This window comes from Danio aesculapii, chromosome 21, assembly GCF_903798145.1.
Source record: "Danio aesculapii chromosome 21, fDanAes4.1, whole genome shotgun sequence".
Classification (NCBI taxonomy): Eukaryota; Metazoa; Chordata; class Actinopteri; order Cypriniformes; family Danionidae; genus Danio; species Danio aesculapii.
The window spans coordinates 43,942,248-43,963,196 of record NC_079455.1 but is presented as its reverse complement, the minus strand read 5'-3'; the positions used below and the strand labels follow the sequence as shown (position 1 = coordinate 43,963,196).

Below are 20,949 nucleotides of genomic sequence, written 5' to 3'. Positions count from 1 at the left end.
CAGTCAAATGATAAGATTCACTTGAACGTAGGGCATACTGGCTTTTTAACTTATGAAGAAGGGAACTTAGGTATGAAGGCACCAGTCCCAGGAGAGCCTTGTAGACCAGAGTCATCCAATGGGTGTACCTTCTTACATAGAAGGCCACTCAGCTTTGGCATACAGTTCACAATGCTGAGTTAGTCTCTGACAGCCTGTAACAAACCTCAGAGCGCTGTGATAAACAGAGTTTAAAGGCTGAAGATATTTGGTTGAACATTTGGTTAATTAACTAACATGAACTAACGATGAACAACACATTTATTATTCATGTTAGTTAATGAAATAAAGTTGATCATTGTTAGTTCATGTTAACGTACGGTGCATTGACTGAATTTAACAAGCATGAATTTGGATTTTAATAATGCTGAACTATGATTAATAAATGCTGTACAAGTATTGTTCACACTTAGTTGTTAGTAAATCCATTTACTAATGAAACCGTATCGTAAGTGAGACCACTTTGTTTATGACTGGAACATTATTGTAAAGTGTTACCCAGTATTTAATCTTTATGTTTCATATATATATATATATATATATATATACACAGTTGAAGTCAGAATTATTAGCCCCCCTTTGAATTTTGTTTTCTTTAAATATTTCCCAAATGATGTTTAACAGAGCAAGGAAATTTTCACCGTATGTCTGATAATATTTTTTCTTCTGGATAAAGTCTTATTTATTTCATTTCGGCTAGAATAAAAGCAGTTTTTCATTTTTTTAAGCACCATTTTAAGGTCAATATTATTAGCCCCTTTAAGCTATATTTTTTTTCGATAGACTACTGAACAAACCATCATTATACAATAACTTGCTTAGTTAACCTCATTAACCTAGTTAAGCCTTTAAATGTCCCTTTAAGCTGTATAGAAGTGTCTTGAAGAATATCTAGTCTAATATTATTTACTGTCATCATGACAAAGAGAAAATAAATCAGTTATTAGAGATGAGTTATTAAAACTATTATGATTAGAAATGTGCTGAAGAAATCTGCTCTCCGTTAAACAGAACTTGAGGGAAAATATAAACATGGGGGCTAATAATTCAGACTTTAACTGTATATGCAAATATGCATTATATTTCCTTATTCCTTGTGAAGGATTTCTAAGTGTTTCATTTAGATTTTGAGTACTATTTATACTTAATGTCTTTTGTTTCATAATAAAATTGTTTTCTATGGTCTTTTCTGTTCATATTTGTGAAAGAAATTCCAATGCAAAAAAAAAAAAACTTGCTATCTTTTTGTAAGTTTTGTAATTGTATATAAGTTACAGTGGATGTATATTGCTTTTTTATACAAATAAACCGCCTCTGTGAGGTGCATTACACCTAAACATATCTATAATTTGTGCTCATATAATTTCTTTCATTTTTCAGTTTTTACAACACTCCAAATGGGGACAACAAATCATGTCTTGTTTATTAATGATTTCATTAGGACAGTAAGGTCTGACTCTGCTTAGATAGAAGTCTCATCACTGAACCTTCAATAATGTCCAGTATAGAATATGTGGTCATGCTGCAGTGGAAACAGAATGAATATTGTGTCTGACTCCATCATGAGCTTGGAGGACTGCATCCATACATCTCTGACATGACTCAAATCACTGATTAATAAAGTCATCTGGAATGGCAAAGAAAGCGTTCCTGCAGGACTCCCAGAGTTCATCAAGATCCTTTGTGTTCATCTTCAACGCCTCCTCCTTTCATTTTACCCCAGACATGCTTAATAATGTTCATGTCTGGTGACTGGGCTGGCCAATCCTGGAGCACCTTGACCTTCTTTACTTTCAGGAGTTTTGATGTGGAGGCTGAAGTATGAGAAGGAGCGCTATCCTGCTGGAGAATTTGCCCTCTCCTGTGGTTTGTAATGTAATGGGCAGCACAAATGTCTTGATACCTCAGGCTGTTGATGTTGATCATCCACTCTGCAGATCTCTCGCACGCCCCCATACTGAATGTAACCCCAAACCATGATTTCTCCTTCACCAAACTTGACTGATTTTTATCAGAATCTTGGCTCCATGTGGGTTCCAGTAGGTCTTCTGCAGTATTAGTGATGATTGGGATGCAGATCAACAGATGATTCAGCAGGAAAATCCACCTTCTGACACTTTTACAAATGATCAACTAGAAGTCAAGTCATTATGTGTTACTCTTACAACTGAGATCCACCACAAGACTTCTGTCAGGTAGTGTATGTAGTTCAGTTTACTTTGCCATTTTTTTATTCTCGTTTTTTGTTGATGTTGTTTGTTTTTTTTGAGAATAGTATGACTATATATAGTATATATTTTTATTTTCAGGGTGTTTTCTATTTTAATGTTATTTTTTATCTAAACATTAAGCAAAGGTAAATGAAATATAGACATAAAGGTAGAATATTATTCCCTATTTCATAAGGAAAATACGTTTTTTTGTTATTATTTCTAATTTTGTAAACTGTATGTTGTGGGTTGAATAACTTCTACTCTTGCTAATAAAAGGTCATACGTTTTGAGTTATTTTGTATTTTTTAAATTGCATGACCTATAAAAAGCTTTTGCTGTTAGTCGATGAGTTAAATAACACACACACACACACACACACACACACACACACACACACACACACACACGCGTGTCCAAACACAAATTATGACGAGTGTGTCCTGTGGGTTCAGGTTTCGAGTTCCGAGTGAAACTGATTCAGTGTTTTGATTCATTTAAACGAACCGACTCTTGAGAGTCATTCGTTCGGGTGTCTGAAACTGCATGGGCTCGTTTCATATTTAATTTAAGAGGTTTATTTCTAACAGTATTTGAAGTCATTTAACTTGCCGATATTTAGACGAAAACGTTTGGCGCAATCTATACTCAGATTTAGTGTTTGAACAAAACACGTCAAGGTAATTCAGAGGACTGTAAGTGTTAATGAAGCTTCTTACGCAGCTATACATGAGAGTTTAAATGCTGAGGAATATTCCCATCTTCCCACAGTTGAAGAAGCAGCAAACAGGAGGAATAACAGCAGGAAAAACCACTGACATACTATAGTAAAAATGGAGATTGAGGAAGAACCCTGCAGAATAAAAGATGAAGAGACAGAGGAACGAATAGGTTTGTATTTTCGTTGTTCTGTTTAACGACTGACGATGAACATTTGTATTGAAAATGATATGTAACAATACTGAATATGTTTGTAGATATTACTGGGGACTTATATTCAATGTATAATAGGCTATTCGAGCCCATTTAAAACGAACTAGCGCCGCAAACCGCTGTTTAAAATCCTGCCGCTCCATTCACATTATCTTTCTTTGAGTACTTGGATGTTATATATTTTAAATCGTTGTTAACTTACATAACTTAACTCTAAGCTTGATTATTGTGTACATCTGGATATGGATAGGATATATGAGAGATGAGAATGTGAATCGAGCAGCTGCGCGTTTCGCGGAGCGGTCGCCATATTAGGAGAGGCAAATAATGTAAACAAACACAAAATCACCACAGAATAAAAGCCGAACGTTTACAATAAAACTTGTTAAAAACCTGTACTTTAGATTAATACTCGAATCAATTTACACTGCAAATATTCAGTTGGTGTTTAGAGTGGTTTACGAAGATAATAAATAAAACATATAACGTGTGGAAATTATATATATCATATAGCTTTGTACTGAAACTTCACGAGGATACCTAGCCCTAAGACATAACAATAATACTTTTTTGTTTAGAAAGTTGTGTTTTTGACTGTGTTATAAAGCCTGAAAACAAATAACTTCACTTGAAAAGTGCAAGATTCCCTCTATTGATAGAGATGCCGGGGAAAAAAGCAAAGGAGTGGATGTTATTATCATTATTAGCCTATTATTATCTTTTTATATGGCTCAAACACAAGAGACAGAGATAATGACAGAGACAGGAACTTTCTAGGTATATTTTCTTACCTTGTGGTGTGAGCATTTGAGCAAGGATAGTTCACTCCAAATTTTAAATTCATTAAACACAAAAGGAGAAAGTTGGAAACATGTCCCCACTGACTTCCATACTACAAGGTTTCTGCTGAGTCTTAAAATGTCTTTAATCTCATCTCTAATTTTAGTGAAATATTGTGTTGTAGGCAGTGTTGCCAGTGTCCCCTCCATTTAAAAAGGAATTTGTTTTGGCTACAGAAGCTTCCAGTGTACATAAAGTGACAAGGAAACACAAAATAAACATGAGAAAAGATGACAAACATTAAACAGGGATGCAATTAAACAAAAAGCTCTGGATGTTGAGTTGTATGTATAGATTTGTTATAAATATACAAGTTATAAGGTGCAAATGCGTATGATAAAGTATTGCATTGTATATTGTTATAGGTTGCGCTTTGTGTCCAATGTGTGACTCCTTATGAGTGAAATATTAGTTTGTGTGTCAGTGATTTGTGTATTGTCATTTAATTGAAGTGTTTAGGGATTTAACGTGTTTATTTTAAACCCGACAGAAGTGAAAGAGGGACAATCGCAAAGACCTAATTTAAAAAATGAAGACGGAAATGCTGCAATTTCACAACGTGAGCAGAGTTTCATTCATGATGGAGAGAAACCACATATGTGTGCAGACTGCGGGAAGAGCTTCAGTACATCAAGCAACCTAAAAAAACACCAGAGGATTCACACTGGAGAGAAACCGCATCAGTGTTCACACTGTGAGAAGAGCTTTACTCAATCAGAGAGCCTGAAAATTCATCAGATAGTTCACACTGGAGAAAAACCCTATCAGTGCTCTTCATGTGGGAAGAGTTTCGGCAGATCATTTAACCTACGTGATCATAAGAAAACATGTCAGCATTTCAAAAATGAAGACATTGATATATCACAGAATTTCACACAGGAACAAGCTGGAATGAGTAAATCTTTCACCTGCTCTGAATGTGGAAAGAGTTTCGTGCATAAAGGAAACTTTAACGTTCACATGAGAGTTCACACTGGAGAAAAACCATTCACATGCGCTCAATGCGGAAACAGCTTCATTCGTAAAGAGCACTTACATGTGCACATGAGGATTCACACCGGAGAGAAACCGTTCACGTGCACGCAGTGTGGAAAGAGTTTCATATCTGAATCAAAACTCAAAAGACACATGAGGGTTCACACTGGAGAAAAGCCTTATACATGCACTGAGTGTGGGAAGAGCTTCAGGTCTAAAAGTTTCCTGAAAGATCATCATCGCTCTCACGCTGGAGTGCGCTCTTTCGGCTGTGATCAGTGCGATAAAACATTTATTACAGCGTCAACTTTAAGATCACACCTTAAAATTCACTCTGCTACCAAGTCTCATGTTTGTAATTTCTGCGGAAAGAGTTTTTCACGGTCTGAACATTTACAAGTTCACCGGAACATTCACACTGGAGTGAAACCGCATGTGTGTTCAGACTGCGGGAAGAGCTTTAAAACATCCAGCAACTTAAAAACACACCAGAGGATTCACACTGGAGAGAAACCGTACACGTGTTCGGACTGTGGGAGGAGTTTCTCATGTTCATCAACACTGAAAGATCATGAGAGGATGCACACTGCAGAAAAGCCGCATCAGTGCTCATCATGCGGGAAGAGTTTCACTCGCTCATATAATCTACAGATACACATGAATAAACAGTGGTGTCTAAATCAGGGGTTCCCAAACTTTTCAGCCCAAAATAACAATGCCATTTCATCATGACCCCCCCACCCCTCCTTCTTTATCCTCAGAAGGGGTTATGAATATACAAGTGTTGCATGCAATGGTACGCCTCCATTTCCAGGATATTATAACTGATATAATATGTCCAGGGCTTGACATTAACTTTTCTGATCACCAGCCACTGTTGCTAGTAGTTTTCCTGGTTTCATTATTTTATTATTAGAAATTTTTGCAGACATTCATTTTAAAATACACTTATTTTTAAAGATAAACATAAAACTTACATTTTAACAATTAAGACATTTGAAAAGAAAAAAACAAAAACAAAACAACAAACAACAGTATTAAAATAATTAAACAGAAAAGTAAACATGCATTCCCCCCCACCATCGTCCCACCAGTGCTATCCAACAATAAACGTAGGTACTGAAGGCATAGTAAACATATTAATCACAAGTTTGTAAAAAGGAAATAAAAGAGGACCTGTTTTTTTCAAATAACAAAACCTTGTCTATTAGGGTATATCTGATTTTTTTTCCAGATGTAATGTATCAGTTAACTCTGTCAGCCATAATTTAAGAGTTGGAACATCTTTTTTCTTCCAAAACAAAAGGATACGTTTTTGGGCAGAGATCAACCCATATGAAACAAACTGTTGTTGTACCCGTGTAAGGCTCAAAAATTCTTCAGAAACTGAAAAAAAATTAATATAGGATCTGGATCAATCGGAATGTCTAATGTAACAGAAAAACTTGAAATATTTAGTTCCTGAAACTCTGTAATTTGGGATGTATAACATAGGAATGAGACAGGTTGGAATCTAAAAACTGACATTTGTCACACACTGGAACTATTTTATTCAATTTACACCAGGAATAATGAAGCCTATGAAGTACTTTAAACTGAATGAGACAATGTCTTGTGTTAATGCAACATCTGTGAACCAGTTCAAGATTTTGTTCCAACTTGGAACTAGTAGATTTCCAACATTACTAGCCACTCGCCATTTCACTTGCCAAAATTTTGTTGTTGGGAAAATATATTTTACATGCATAAATATGACTTTGACATGCTAAAAATGACTTGATTTAGATGTTGTGTTATGTCCACATGCCGCCTCATTCATTTCACTTTTTGTGTGTCATGTATGAGCGTGCTCAATGAGCATGAGCAAATGGCTCATGGTTTCATAGTGTCGTATTACAATTCGTTTTTATTTCACAGGACTTTTCAGAGCTCAGAATAAAGAATTTACCAAATTTATCTCTGACCATAAATAATTATTAACTGATAACTGATAATAATTAACTGAACATAAATTATTATTTCTTAGCCGCAAATATTAAATGTGTCAAAACAAGCACAATATAGCTGTATACTATACTTTTGATTTAACAAAACATTTCTTAAAGACAACAACAAAAACAAACACTATTGACATTTGAAAGAGAACTGATCACATCAGTTGCGTTTCTAGGCATGCTTGCTTCACGCAAGGAAACAGCCTAGCGCATCACATTAGCTGTTAGCACGAGTGATCATCCTCTCATTCGGTATTCACCTGCTTTCTTTTGCTTGTGCGTTAGAGGTGTGAATCTACACTGGTCTCACGGTTCGGTTACGATTATCATGCCATCGATTCGGTTCAATTCGATATCTCGGTGCATTGACGATGCTTTCCATACACAGTTTTATATTTTCTTCACAGCACAGCAATTCTTGTATTAAAATGTATAAATATATTTATATACTCTTTGTTATACAATTTTGTCCTTTAATATAAACAGATATATAAACTGCACCTTACAAACTCAGGTACATGCACAGAACAACGAGCATTTATAGCAAATTAACAAATATAAGTCGCTCGCTTTCTGAGCCTTGTGAGGTCATTCTTACAGCCCTATGATTGGTCACGCGATCAACAGAAAGGGCTGTGATTGGCTCTTGCGCGCTGCGCTCTTCACCAATGAGTGACACTGATAAATGGCCGCGGCGATCACAGCTGATCTATGAAAGACATGGTGGAGAAAACTCTGCAGACACGCGCTCGTGTCTGTATCCAGAAGTATCGATGTAAATGCCGAGAGGAGAGGAAAAGTCACGCCAGCAGGTCAAATGAGCCACAGTGAGAGAGAAATGGAGTTTACTTTCATTCTCTCAATCGCAGTGAAATAGGGGCTTCTGCTGTAAGTGTCAGTGAAAGACTGTCCAGCAAACACACACAGTGAAATTGTGCGTTTCTGCGTTTTTAAGTAGTTAGAGCGTTGTAAACACTCGCCATAGTAAGCTACGGAGACATAGCGCATATGATATAAATGACGTCAGTACATAAAAACCGGTTGTGATTATTACTGAACCGATACCGTATTGTGCACGTCTGCATCGTGGTGGGCCAAAGAAACTATTTATTTTGACACCCCTATTGTGCGTACAGAGTTATCGTTGTCAGTCGTGCTGCTTCTCGATTCTAAGATCGCATTTGCACGCATATTAGGCCATCCGTATTGCCTGCTTTTAAGAAAACTACAATTTAAAAACTATTTTCAACCAGCCAAAGTGGCTAGTGGGAGTGTCTGTCTAACCCGCCACCACTGAAATCTACCCGCATTTGGAGAGTGTTAAGGTCAAGCCCTGAATATGTCTGTATAGTATATGAGAGACTTGCTTTGTTTGCCAAACAAGTGGATCTAATGGGATTTGCATTGAAATCCTTAAATAAATATTGAAAAGTTCTTATTTTCTTATGTCATGTGTCAAGTGTTTCGACCTAACGTTGTGTCAGTCATATTAATACACTGCCTCTGAAACTTTCCTACATCAAAAAAACAATAATTAATCGGGTGAGATATATTTTTTGATCCAAAAAGGCCACAGGAGTGGGAGAACAGGATTTCATCTCTGTTATTCGCAGACGATGTTGTTCTGTTGGCTTCACCGAACATGAACTTGGGTGGTTTGCTGCTGAGTGTGACGCGGCTGGGATGAGAATCAGCACCTCCAAATCTGAGGCCATGTGGCTCCACTGGAAAAAGGTGGTTTGCCATCTTCAGGTTGGAGGAAAGCCCTTACCCCAGGTGGATGAGTTCAAGTATCTTGGGGTTTAATTCACGAGTGAGGGAAGGATGAAACCTGAGATTGACAGGCTGATTGGTGCAGTGGCAGCAGTAATGCGGTCGATGTACCAGTCTGCTGTGGTAAAGAAGGAGCTGAGACAAAAGGCAAAGCTCTCGATTTACTGGTCAATCTACCTTCCTACTCTCACCGATGGTCATGAGCTTTGGGTCATGACTGAAATGACAAGATCTCGGATACAAGCGGACGAAATGAGTTTGCTTCATAGGGTGGCAGGGCGCACCCTTATAGATAGAAGCTCTGTCACCCGGGAGGAGCTTGAAATAGAGTTCTCCTCCACATCGAGAGAAGTCAGCTGAGGTAGCTCGGGCATCTGTTTTGGATGCCTCCTGGATGCCTACCAAGGGAGGTGTTCCAGGCATGTCCCACCGGGAGGAGGCCACGATAAGACCCAAGACATGCTGGAGGGATTATGTCTCTCAGCTGGTCTAGAAACGCCTCGGGATCCCCCCGGAGGAGCTGGAGGAAGTGTCTCTACTAAGACTGCTGCCCCCGTGACCCGGCCCCGGAGAAGCGGATGCAAATGAATGGATCCAAAAAGGCGTTTTGAGAGGTGTTTTGACAATTCAGGTAAAAAAAGAGGCACACAAAAATTTTGGACTTCAATGTGCAAAGACCTTAACAGTTAGAGGGACTTGACTAATATTTTACCAATCCGTCAATCTGATGTCATTAGAGAAAGACAGTCGTTCCAGAGCAGAAGCAAACTGTCAGATTGTAATATAATTATGTAAGATTCCCAAAGCAAATTTTTCATTGAGTGGATTCACTTGCACAGATTAATTGTTCACCTAACCAAAACCAAAGGGCACTAGCAAAATAAACATTGTAAATTTTGATTCCATGTGGAGTCGTCACGGCGGCGCAGTGGGTAGCACAATCACCTCACAGCAAGAAGGTCTCTGGTTTGAGTCCCAGCTGGGTCAGTTGGCATTTCTGTGTGAAGTTTGCATGTTCTCCCAGTGTTGGCGTGGGTTTCCCCCACAGTCCAAGCACATGCGCTATATGTGCTAAATTGGCCATAGTGTCTGTGTGTGTGTGAATGGGTATTTCCCAGTGTTGGGTTGCGGCTGAAAGGGCATCCACCGAGTATAACAAATGCTGGATAAGTTGGCAGTTCATTCTGCTGTGGCAACCCCTGATTATTAATAGAACTAAGCCGAAAAGAAAATGAATGAATGAAATCATTTGTCGCCATCTAGTGGAAGATCTGCTATACTGACTAATGATTACCATAAAAAAACAACCTATACTGATGAATTAAACCTCAAGAACATCAAAACCTTTGTTGTGCAATGCAGTATATGCACAGCTAGTGTTTTTCAGCCAAAGATAAACTCTCAGTGAACACTTAATGTGATTATTTTCTATAAACACCAGTGAAAATACTAAAGTAAAATAAGCTGTCATATTTTAAAGTCATAGCAGGAGAAAATTGATTGAAATGCAGTGCTTCTTGTTCGGTCTGAGACCCACTTTATGTCATATATCTATCAGGGAGTGAAGATTACTGATTTTAAAGAAATCAGACCTTAAACATGGCAATCTTTTAATAGAAAGCCCAGAAACGCAGAGGCTGGCTGGCTGAAACTCAAAGTCAGTGTGCATATAGCCCATTAAAAAAAGATTCTTCACTATATGCAAGTCGTGCCTTTTTCCCTCAGATTATATGACATAGCTCATTATATGACTCAGGTTTATGAGAAGGGGTCATATTTGACATTTCATAAAGTTCTCCTGTAAAATAATTCATTCAAAACAATTGCATATTTTATCAGTAGTGTATTAGAATCGTACAGGGTATCTGGAAAGTATTGATAGCGCTTAATTTTTTCCACATGTTTTTATGTTACAGCCTTATTCCAAAATGGATTAAACTGATTTATTTCCTCAACATTCTACACACAATCCCCCATAATGACAAATTTATTACAAATAAAAAAGCTGAAAAACACATGTACATCAGTATTCACAGCCTTTAGCGTGAAGCTTTAAATTGAGCTCAGGTATATTCTGTTTCCACTGATCACTCTTGAGATGTTTCAGCCGCTTCATTGGAGTTCACCTGTGGTCAATTCGATTGATTGGACATGATTTGAAAAGGCATCAATCATCTGTGCAGCAATCCACCAATCAGGCCTGTATGGTAGAGTGGCCAGACAGAAGCCACTCCCCGCCTGGAGTTTGCCTAAAGGCATCTGAAGGACTCTCAGACCATCAGAAACTAAACTCTCTGGTCTGATGAGACTCAAATTGAACTCTTTGGAGTGAATGCCAGGCGTTACATTTGGAGAAAACCAGGCAGCGCTCATCGCCAGGCTAATACCATCCCTACAGTGCAGCATGGTGGTAGCAGCATCATCCTGTGGGGATGTTTTTCAGCAGCAGGAACTGGAAGACTAGTCAGGATAGAGGGAAAGATGAATGCAGGAATGTGCAGAGACATCCTGAATGCTTCAGAGTGCTCTTGACCTCAGACTGGGACGACGGTTCATCTTCTAGCAGGACAATGACCTAAAGGACACCGCCAAAATATCAATGGAGTGGCTTCACAACAACCTGGTGAATGTCCTTGAATGGCCCAGCCAGAGCCCAGACCTAAATCCTATTGAACATCTCTGGAGAGATCTGAAAATGGCTGTACACCATCGCTTCCTATCCAACCTGATAGAGCTTGAGAGGCACTGCAAAGAGGAATGGGCAAAAATTCCCCCAAAAGACAGGTGTCCCAAGCTTGTGGCAGCATATTCAGAAATACTTGAGGCTGTAATCAATGCTAAAGGTGCATCAACAAACTATTGAGCAAAGGCTGTGAATACTGATGTACATGTGATTATTCAGCTTTTTTCTTTGTAATAAATTTGTCATTATGGGGGATTGTGTGTAGAATGTTGAGGAAATAAATGAATTTAATCCATTTTGGAATAAGGCTGTAACATAAAAACATGTGGAAAAAGTGAAGCGCTATCAATACTTTCCAGATGTACTGTAAGAAAAAACGACTATTAAATATATATGGGAAAACAAATATGTTTTAAAAATTATTTATTACTACAGAATATTTATTTCTAAGCTAGTGCTTCATCTTGCTCTATTTCGACTAGCTAAATGAATTTGTTAGTTTAAGTGTATATGTATAAGTAAATATTTGTTTTGATTACAATGAAATGTATTTAGTTGCAAGAATTGTTTAAAGTGTATGATTGTCTACATCTGAGTCAGCAATGTTGAATACAGCATATTCATGCAAACTAAACTACATGTATTAAACAAGTCATCATTGATTTTGTTGCTTTTTATTTCAGTGTATTATACAGTTTTACAAGGTGACATCACTGCAAATGCAAGTTATGTTGTGATTTAGATTATCTAATCAACTGATATTACCACCAGTATTGAAATGTTCACAATTAATATGATAGTGCTCGGCATAAACAAACATTTCAAAAATACAGCACAGCAACTCAAACTATCATTTCTATAACTTTCATTTGAAATGTAAATGAAATGTAAATGTATTTTACGACTCGCATAGTGTGATATAGTTAGAACATGGAGGAACAAAACCTTTAATATTATCAGACCCAAACTAAACAAAAATATGAAGTTTTACTTCTATGGACAATAAATACATTGATATTGCTTTTAATTTGATGGTTTTGTCAATAAATTTGATTTTGTAGTAAACAAGTTGCACAAAATGCAGTAAAACATCAAATATCCCCAATAGAGTTAAAGGAAGTGTTTTTTTAAATTGTCAATTTTATCATAAGAGCTGAGTGGTTTCAAAACACTGTAAAATACAATACAATAATAACAGATGAACAAGTAAACATTCTTTAAATGTCTTATGAACTGTTAACAATTTCCTGTAGAATCTACAGTAACTTACTGTAAATCAATTACAGCACCGTTTAGCTTGCTGTTTACACTCACCGGCCTCTTTATTAGGTACACCTGTCAAACTGCTCGTCAACGCAAATTTCTAATCAGCCAATTACATGGCAGCAACTCAATGCATTTAGACATGTAGACATGGTCAAGACGATCTGCTTCAGTTCAAACTGAGCATCGGAATGGGGAAGAAAGGGGATTTAAGTGACTGAACGTGGCATGGTTGTTGGTGCCAGACGGGTTGGTCTGAGTATTTCAGAAACTGCTGATCTACTGGGATTTTCACGCACAACCATCTCTAGGGTTTACAGAGAATGGTCTGAAACAGAAAATATCCAGTGAGCGGCAGTTCTGTGGGCGCAAATGGCTTGTTGGTGTCAGAGGTCAGAGGAGAATGGCCAGACTGGTTCCAGCTGATAGAAAGGCAACAGTAACTCAAATAAGCACTTGTTACAACCGAGGTCTGCAGAAGAGCATCTCTGAACACAACACGTCCAACCTTGAGGCGGATGGGCTACAGCAGCAGAAGACCACACCGGGTGCCACTCCTGTCAGCTAAGAACAGGAAACTGAGGCTACAATTCACACAGGCTCACCAAAACTGGACAATAGAAGATTGGAGAAACGTTGCCTGGTCTGATGAGTCTCCATTTCTGCTGCTACATTCGGATGGTCGGCTCAGAATTTGGCCTCAACATCATGAAAGCATGGATCCATCCTGCCTTGTATCAGCGGTTCAGGCTGGTGGTGGTGTAATGGTGTGGGGGATGTTTTCTTGGCACACTTTTGGTTCATTAGTACCAATTGAGCATTGTGTCAACGGCACAGCCTACCTGAGTATTGTTGCTGACCATGTCCATCCCTTTATGACCACAGTGTCTCCATCTTCTGATGGCTACTTCCAGCAGGATAACGCACCATGTCATAAAGCGTGAATCATCTCAGACTGGTTTCTTGAACATGACAATGAGTTCACTGTACTCAACTGGCCTCCACAGTCACCAGAGCTCAATCCAATAGAGCACCTTTGGGATGTGGTGGATTGGCATCATGGATGTGCAGCTGACAAATCTGCAGCAACTGTGTGATGCTATCATGTCAATATGGAGCAAAATCTCTGAGGAATATTTCCAGTATCTTGTTGAATCTACACCACGAAGGATTAAGACAGTTCTGAAGACAAAAGGGGTCCAACCTGTGACTAGTAAGGTGTACCTAATAAAATGGCCATTGAGTGTATAATAATAATAAAACATTGCAATCTTGATGCTTAAACTATATATTGTGCAGGGCTAAACTCAAAAAATTCACAAATCGATTGTGTGGAATCCAGCATTTTTTACAGGATCAACCCTCATAGCGACGGCAGCAAGAATATATAAGATTAAAACACATTTGATTTGATTATAATGTCTTATCTCAGATTTCTGTATAGGTTTACAAAGAAATACAATAAACGTTTGCTCACGATGACAGCTTTAGCCGATGTTTTTTTTCATGACTTCGCATATTATGAAAAAGAGCGAACCTCCTCCCACATGACGAGCACTGATACGGCTTTTCTCCGGTGTGAATCCTCACGTGAGCTTTCACAGCCGACGAACAGGAGAAACTCTTCCCACAGTGTGAACACTTGTACGGTTTCTCTCCGGTGTGAATCCTCTTGTGCTTTTTTAGGTTGCTCAACAAACTGAAGCTCCTGCCGCAGACTGAACACACATGAGGTTTCGCTCCGGTGTGAGTGTTCTGGTGCAATTTTAAATAACTCATATGTAGAAACGTCTTTCCACAAAACGCACAAATGTAAGGCTTCACACCAGTGTGAACTTTAAGATGTGTTCTTAAGTTTGATGCACAAACAAATGATTTACCGCACTGATCGCAGCTAAACGACTTGACTTCAGCATGAGTGTGCAGATGATTATTGAGCACGCTTTTATATTTAAAACTCTTCCCACATTCAGTGCATGCGAACGGTTTATCTGTAGTGTGAACTCTCAGGTGCACATTCAAGTGTCCTTTACGTGTGAACTTTTTTCCACAATGAGTGCACTCGAACATGTCTTCTCCGCTGTGAATCTTCATGTGCGCATTTAAGTCTTTGTTGTACATGAAACTGTTTCCGCATTGAGCGCACGTGAACGGTTTTTCCCCGCTGTGAATCTTCATATGCTCCTTTAAATGTCCTTTATAAATGAAACTGCTTCCGCACTCGGCGCACGTATAAGGTCTTTCTCCATTGTGAACTTTAATGTGCCTGTTAAGATCTGATTTATACATGTAACTCCTTCCACATTGAGTACATGCGAACAGCTTTTCTCCACTGTGAGCACTCATGTGTTTTTTAAGGGAGGATTTATATATGTAACTCTTACCACACTCAGAGCAGGTGAACAGCTCTTTGACTTCAGTGTTTTGCACTTGTTTCTGTGTGAAATCTTGCTCAGCTGCATTTCCATCTTCATTTTTGATATGATGAGGCTGTTTTTTGAGTTCATCCAGCTCCACGGGGCCTAAAATGAACATTAAAATCCACATATTCAATTACAGAACGAATTAATCACAAACAAAACAAAATGTTTAACCTGAACGTGGTGCAACCTTATGGCCCGTTTCCACTGAGGGTACGGTACGGTTCGGTTTGGTTTGGTATGCTTTTATGGCCGTTTCCACTGTCAAAAAGCGTACCGAACCGAACCGTACCGTACCACTTTTTCGGCACCCTTTCGAAAGGGTACCAAACACGAGAAAGGGTACCAAAAGGCGGAGCTAGACGCGCAGCTGAACGCTTTTGGTTTACAGAAAGGCGTCATGCGCTTCAAGCCAGAATGAAAACAAAAAACTGCCATGTTTGAAATACACAGCGAGAGATTACAGCGGAATTATTTATACATATAATAACGAGCCATGGTCGATCCAGGCTCAAACAAACCTTGTCGTCGTCTTGATGAACAGCCACAAAGCCAAGAAAAAGAGCAGATTTACCCTGTGCCCTGTAGTTTTTTACGAGCCAGTCTGAGGCGCGAGCGGTTTCGCTTTCTTCCTTGCGCTCGCGTCTAACATTATATCTGAAATAACAAACTTCTTGAGCTGATGATAATAACCTGCGCTTGATTATTGACGTGCTTTTGAAACCCGATCCTGTCAGACACTGACAAACGCGAGAGTGAAGCCTGAAAAAGCAAAGGAGGAGCCAGAAAAAAGGAGCACATTATTATTCAGCAAACATGAACAAAATGCCATGTATAACTTATTATCTTCACCTTTTGGACTATTATGAACTGGGAATGACGGAATTACTGTCTAACAGAGGCTACATGTGCTGCTGAAGATTACAGACACAGATCAGAGGTTTTCACTGACTGTAGGCTATATTTTGGGTTGTTTTGAACCTAAATACGGGCGAAATGTCTGCTGTGTGTAGTTCTTCTGTAGTTGGTAACATATCAGAGACTATAAGGGGCTGTATGTGTTTATATATGTTCATTTATTTAGTTATTTCATATAATTACAGACGTTACAGTAGGCTGTTTCGCACTGTCATTGATCTGCAGTGATAATCAACTCATGTTCATAGAAAAGTTATTAATAAACATTTCTACACAAGTGTTTGTGTATGAAGCATCTGTTTTGTGAGAAGTGCTTCTCATATGATACGTGAGCGACCTGTACAGCTTAATTGTAGACATTTCCTCGAGCGAGAATGACGTCGACTGAAACTTTCTGTCATACACCACGCCCACCAAAAGGGTACCCTTGTTAATGGAAACGCAAGCTTGATAAAGGTGACCCGTACCAAACTGTACCGTACCGTACCATACCAGTCAGTGGAAACGAGCCATTAATATACAAGGTCTACAGTAGACATGGTCCGGTTTAAGATTCTGACGGTGTGATAACCTCGAATAAAAATACTAGTTTCACGGTATTGAAAATAAAGTTATTTTTAAATGTCTGGGTAAAACAAACAAACTAAAATAACCTTTTCCCTGTTGAACACAGTTTATTTTATTTTAAGAAACATTTATGTTGGAACAGTCAACACGTCAGGCTAAATAGTTCAAATAAATCATTGATTTCTGCTCTTTTAGTTTCAAAAACACAGATTTCTTTACAACAAATAAAAAATACATTAAAAAAAAAACATATATACAGTTGCAGTCCCTGTTTATTTTTCTCCTCAATTTCTGTTTAAAGAGCAGATTTGTTCAACACATTTCTAATCATAATAGTTTTAATAACTCATCTCTAATAACTGATTTATTTTATCTTTGTCATGATGAGAGTAAATAATATTAGACTAGATATTCAAGACACTTCTATACAGCTTAAAGAGACATTTAAAGGCTTAATTAGGTTAACTAGGCAGGTTAGGGTAATTAGGCAAGTTATTGTATAATGATGGTTTGTTCTGTAGACTATCAAGAAAAAACATAGCTTAAAGGGGCTAATAATTTTGTCCTTAAAATGGCTTTTAAAAAATTAAGAACTGCTTTTATTCTAGCCGAAATAAAACAATAAGACTTTCTCCAGAAGAAAAAATATTATCAGACATACTGTGAACATTTCCTTGCTCTGTTAAACATCATTTGGGAAATATTTAAAAAAGAAAACAATTCAAAGGGGGGCTAATAATTCTGACTTCAGCTGTACCTTGGGAACGGTATAACAGAACATTTTAGCCGTATTTAAACCTTGAAACCGGTTATCGTCCCATGCCTAGTCTAGCAGTGTTTCCCACTCATAATAGACTTTTCTTGAGCGTGCCGCCCAGCTTTACAAACGGCCGGTCACATATATTTGGTGGTGACACATCAATAATACTATTATTATCATCCTTTTGCACTTCTTTGTATCAACTCAAGAAAGTCAAACATTCGCGATCTTCTTTCTTCTTTCCCTCTGCACATTTCCTACTGCTGGTTCTGTGTGCGCAATGTTATGCCCCGTGACTGTTTTATTTTTGTTTCTAGCTGCGGTCACACTGGGCTTTTCTCCCCATAAACTTCCATTCATACGCACACGAATGCGTCAGACCAGAAACGCAGGGTCATGCGTCAAGTTTCACAGATCGCTGCATTGGAAAGTTCAAGCTTGGTGAACTCTGACCTGCGAAATCGCATCACTTGTCTGCGTGAGACCAATCGAGGATCAAAACAGGACTTCTCTGGGCAGAAATTTAAAACATGGAGCAATCACTGGCTTTTTAAAATGTCTAATCATCTTGTTTAATCCTGCCCCTTTTTGCAGCGCCGCACGACAGAATTTCACAAGCTCAAACTCTAGTGTGACCGCAGCTTCTATATTGCCGTTTTTCTTCTGTTTCCTGATTTCTTTTGTTTACAGATTGTTGCCACCTGAGTCAAATCTGCGCAGCTAACCAACTGAGCTATAAAGACTGGCTGCAGCCAACCAGAAGGCAAGAGAGAGGGGGACGACATGTCTCACTTGAGCTGCTCCAGTCCCAGGGGCTTGTGACTCGTGTACTTTTTGTTTTCACCTTTATAATGTGAATTAAGTTGACGGTCTGAGTAAGGTGTGGGGTGTCTTTTTTATTTTAAAACCTTTTTCTCCTGTTTTGCTGGGTAGGCAGGGAGAAAGAAAGGGAAGTATATTGTATTTTTCTTTCTTTTGGGAATGTTTATTTTGTTAGGGAAGTTAGTTTGTCGTTAAATTAGTTATTTGTTGTTTTGTTTGTTATTTTGGACCCCCATATCCTAAGGTATTATTTTTGTTTGTATTATGTTCTTTAAAATTTAAGATACCATATATATTTTTTTGATAACACAATAAATCAATGATTGCCTGATGGTGATCAGAATATTAAGGTGTTGACTGATGATTCTGGGTCTGGAAGCGGTACTCTCCCCTCTTTCTTCATTTGTTCATTCCTAGCTGTGTTTACCCCCATATCCTGGACCAGGCCGAATCCTGAGCAGCTACTGTGATGGTCATGGAAGAGTGGAGAACATGAGACTGATTCCTGTGACGCTTTCCTGTGACGCTCCAGGGACAGACGAGTCTTCGCTGAGGCCAGCTTCCAGCCTCCGCCACTGAGACTGCAGCTCTGCACAAGACGTTTGGCCAGCGGAGAAATTAAAATGGTCGTGCCCAACTGAGCCTGGTTTCTCTCAAGGTTTTTTTTTTTCTTCACTTTCACCATTAGTGAAGTTTTTTTTCCCTCTCCGCTGTCGCCACTGGCTTGCATGGTTTGGGATCTGTAGAGCTGCGCATCGTTGGATTTGCTCTTCAGTATTTGGACTCTCAGTAGTGATTATTAAACCACACTGAACTGAGCTCAACTGAACTGAACTTAAACACTACAAACTGAACTACACTGTTCCTATTTACTGTGACCCTTTATGTGAAGCTGCTTTGACACAATCTACATTGTATAAGCGCTATACAAATAAAGCTGAATTGAATTGAATTGAATAGATTTAAGTAGGAACGTAACAGCAAGAAGTCACAGACACAATCTCACGTGCTCTGCAAACCCACAGAGAGGCACCTTTTGTGCCAAAATGCGTCCAGCTGAAGGTTCTGAAACTCCTAAACTGTCAGAGATTCAGGTTTTACTTTCGCTTTCTGACGTTGCCATTATTTGTGTATGTTTTTGCATTACCTTTTCACTGCTGACCGGCGCGAGAGAAACATTAAATGATTAATCATTAACTTTACTATGTAAATGGTTAATTAACTAATTTGCCTTATTTAAAAAATCTACACTTTTTAATTCTAGTAACTATTAAAATTTTAGCAATAATGTCTATTTTTATTCATTTTTCTGTGGTTTATCATTTCCTGTTTATTTTAATATATTACATGGGGCGCAGTGGGTAGCACAATCACCTCACAGCATGAAGGTCGCTGGTTTGAGTCACGGCTGGGCCAGTTGGCATTTCTGTGTGGAGTTTGCATGTTCTCCCTGTGTTGGTGTGGGTTTCCTATGGGTGCTCCGGTTTCCCCCACAGTCCAAACACATGTGGTGTAGGTGAACTGTATAAACTAAATTGGCCGTAGTGTATGAGTGTGAATGCAAGAGTTTATGGATGTTTCACTGTGTTGGGTTGCTGCTGGAAGGGCATCCGCTGCATAAAACATGTGCTGGATAAGTTGGCGGTTCATTCCGCAGTGACAACCCCTGATTAATAAAGGGACTAAGCCGAAAAGAAAATTTTAAATATATCTAAAATGCTTTGGCAAAACTGTACTTTGCCAATAAAGCAACTTTAGAGAGAGAAAGAGAGAGAGAGAGAGAGAGAGAGAGAGAGAGAGAGAGAGAGAGAAAGAGAGAGAGAGAGTCACCTGTCAGTGGCTGCACATGGCTCCTAAATAGCATAAAAGTAAGAGAAATAGTGGATTTCTTTTATTTCAACAGCCTTTTTAAAATAACTTTGACCCATTGAAAAAAAGGTGTACAACAGTGTCATAATAAATAAAAAATATGGTTAAAATAATCACTTTTTTGCTTGTTGTAAGTAGTTGACCATTTGTGCTGTTGTTAAAAGGTGTGTTTCAATCCGGCACTGACGGGTATTTAGTTTTAGATTAATTATTTAGTCAGTTTGGGTTATTTAATAAAGAGAAAGAATGAAAACACAAACCTATTAGTTCCTCGGCCTCTTCCTCTTTTATTCTGCAGGGTTCCTCCTTAATCTCCATCTTTACTATAGTATACCAGTTGTTTCTCCTGCAGTAATTCCTCCTGTTTGACCAAATCATCAGTTTAACATCGGTAAACACGCGAAATTAATGCCTTCTGAATAAAGATTTGATAGGAATTTCAATTGCCATCATCTTAAAATAATTCTCTTAATAAATAATAAAGTGAATGTACTTACAGTTTGATAAATATAGTATATTCAGAGCATTATGAACGGCTGTTTCCGTTCTCATGTTTACATTCTTTCCGCGCTCTTCTTCTTCTCTTAAACCTGGACGTTGTTTTCGGTACGCGAGCGCCACTACTGGCGGAACCCGACACTCATGAACGCCTTTATAAATCATAAATAAAGCGTTTAAAATAAACTCACTGTTATCTTAGCTGACAAATAAACGCAGGGTTGGTTTCTCTGTTTCTCTCCTCATACATGTTTGATTTGGAATTAGGCTGCTTCTTTTAAAAGCGAACAGTGAATTCGTACATCAGTAAAGTATTGACAATTGACGATTCATTCATTCAATTTCAAATTCCTTCAGCTTAGTCTCTAGCCTCTTAGTCAGAGGT

At 38.4% G+C, this 20,949-nt stretch overlaps 2 protein-coding genes across 2 annotated transcripts; one reads left to right on the top strand and one right to left on the bottom strand.

The window, feature by feature from the left end:
- Window positions 1-2,765: 2,765 nt before the first annotated feature.
- Window positions 2,766-8,425, top strand: LOC130214190 (oocyte zinc finger protein XlCOF20). Its single transcript, XM_056445741.1, has 2 exons — window positions 2,766-3,140; window positions 4,513-8,425. Exons 1-2 carry the CDS (start codon window positions 3,083-3,085, stop codon window positions 5,727-5,729), a joined length of 1,275 nt encoding a protein of 424 aa, XP_056301716.1. The 5' UTR covers window positions 2,766-3,082; the 3' UTR covers window positions 5,730-8,425.
- A 3,680-nt stretch (window positions 8,426-12,105) lies between these two features.
- Window positions 12,106-20,647, bottom strand: LOC130214191 (oocyte zinc finger protein XlCOF26-like). Its single transcript, XM_056445742.1, has 3 exons — window positions 20,564-20,647; window positions 20,327-20,427; window positions 12,106-15,232 (listed from the first exon to the last, which is right to left on the bottom strand). The coding sequence occupies exons 2-3, from the start codon at window positions 20,382-20,384 to the stop codon at window positions 14,184-14,186; spliced, it is 1,107 nt and encodes a 368-aa protein (XP_056301717.1). The 5' UTR covers window positions 20,385-20,427; window positions 20,564-20,647; the 3' UTR covers window positions 12,106-14,183.
- Between the last annotated feature and the right edge of the window lie 302 nt (window positions 20,648-20,949).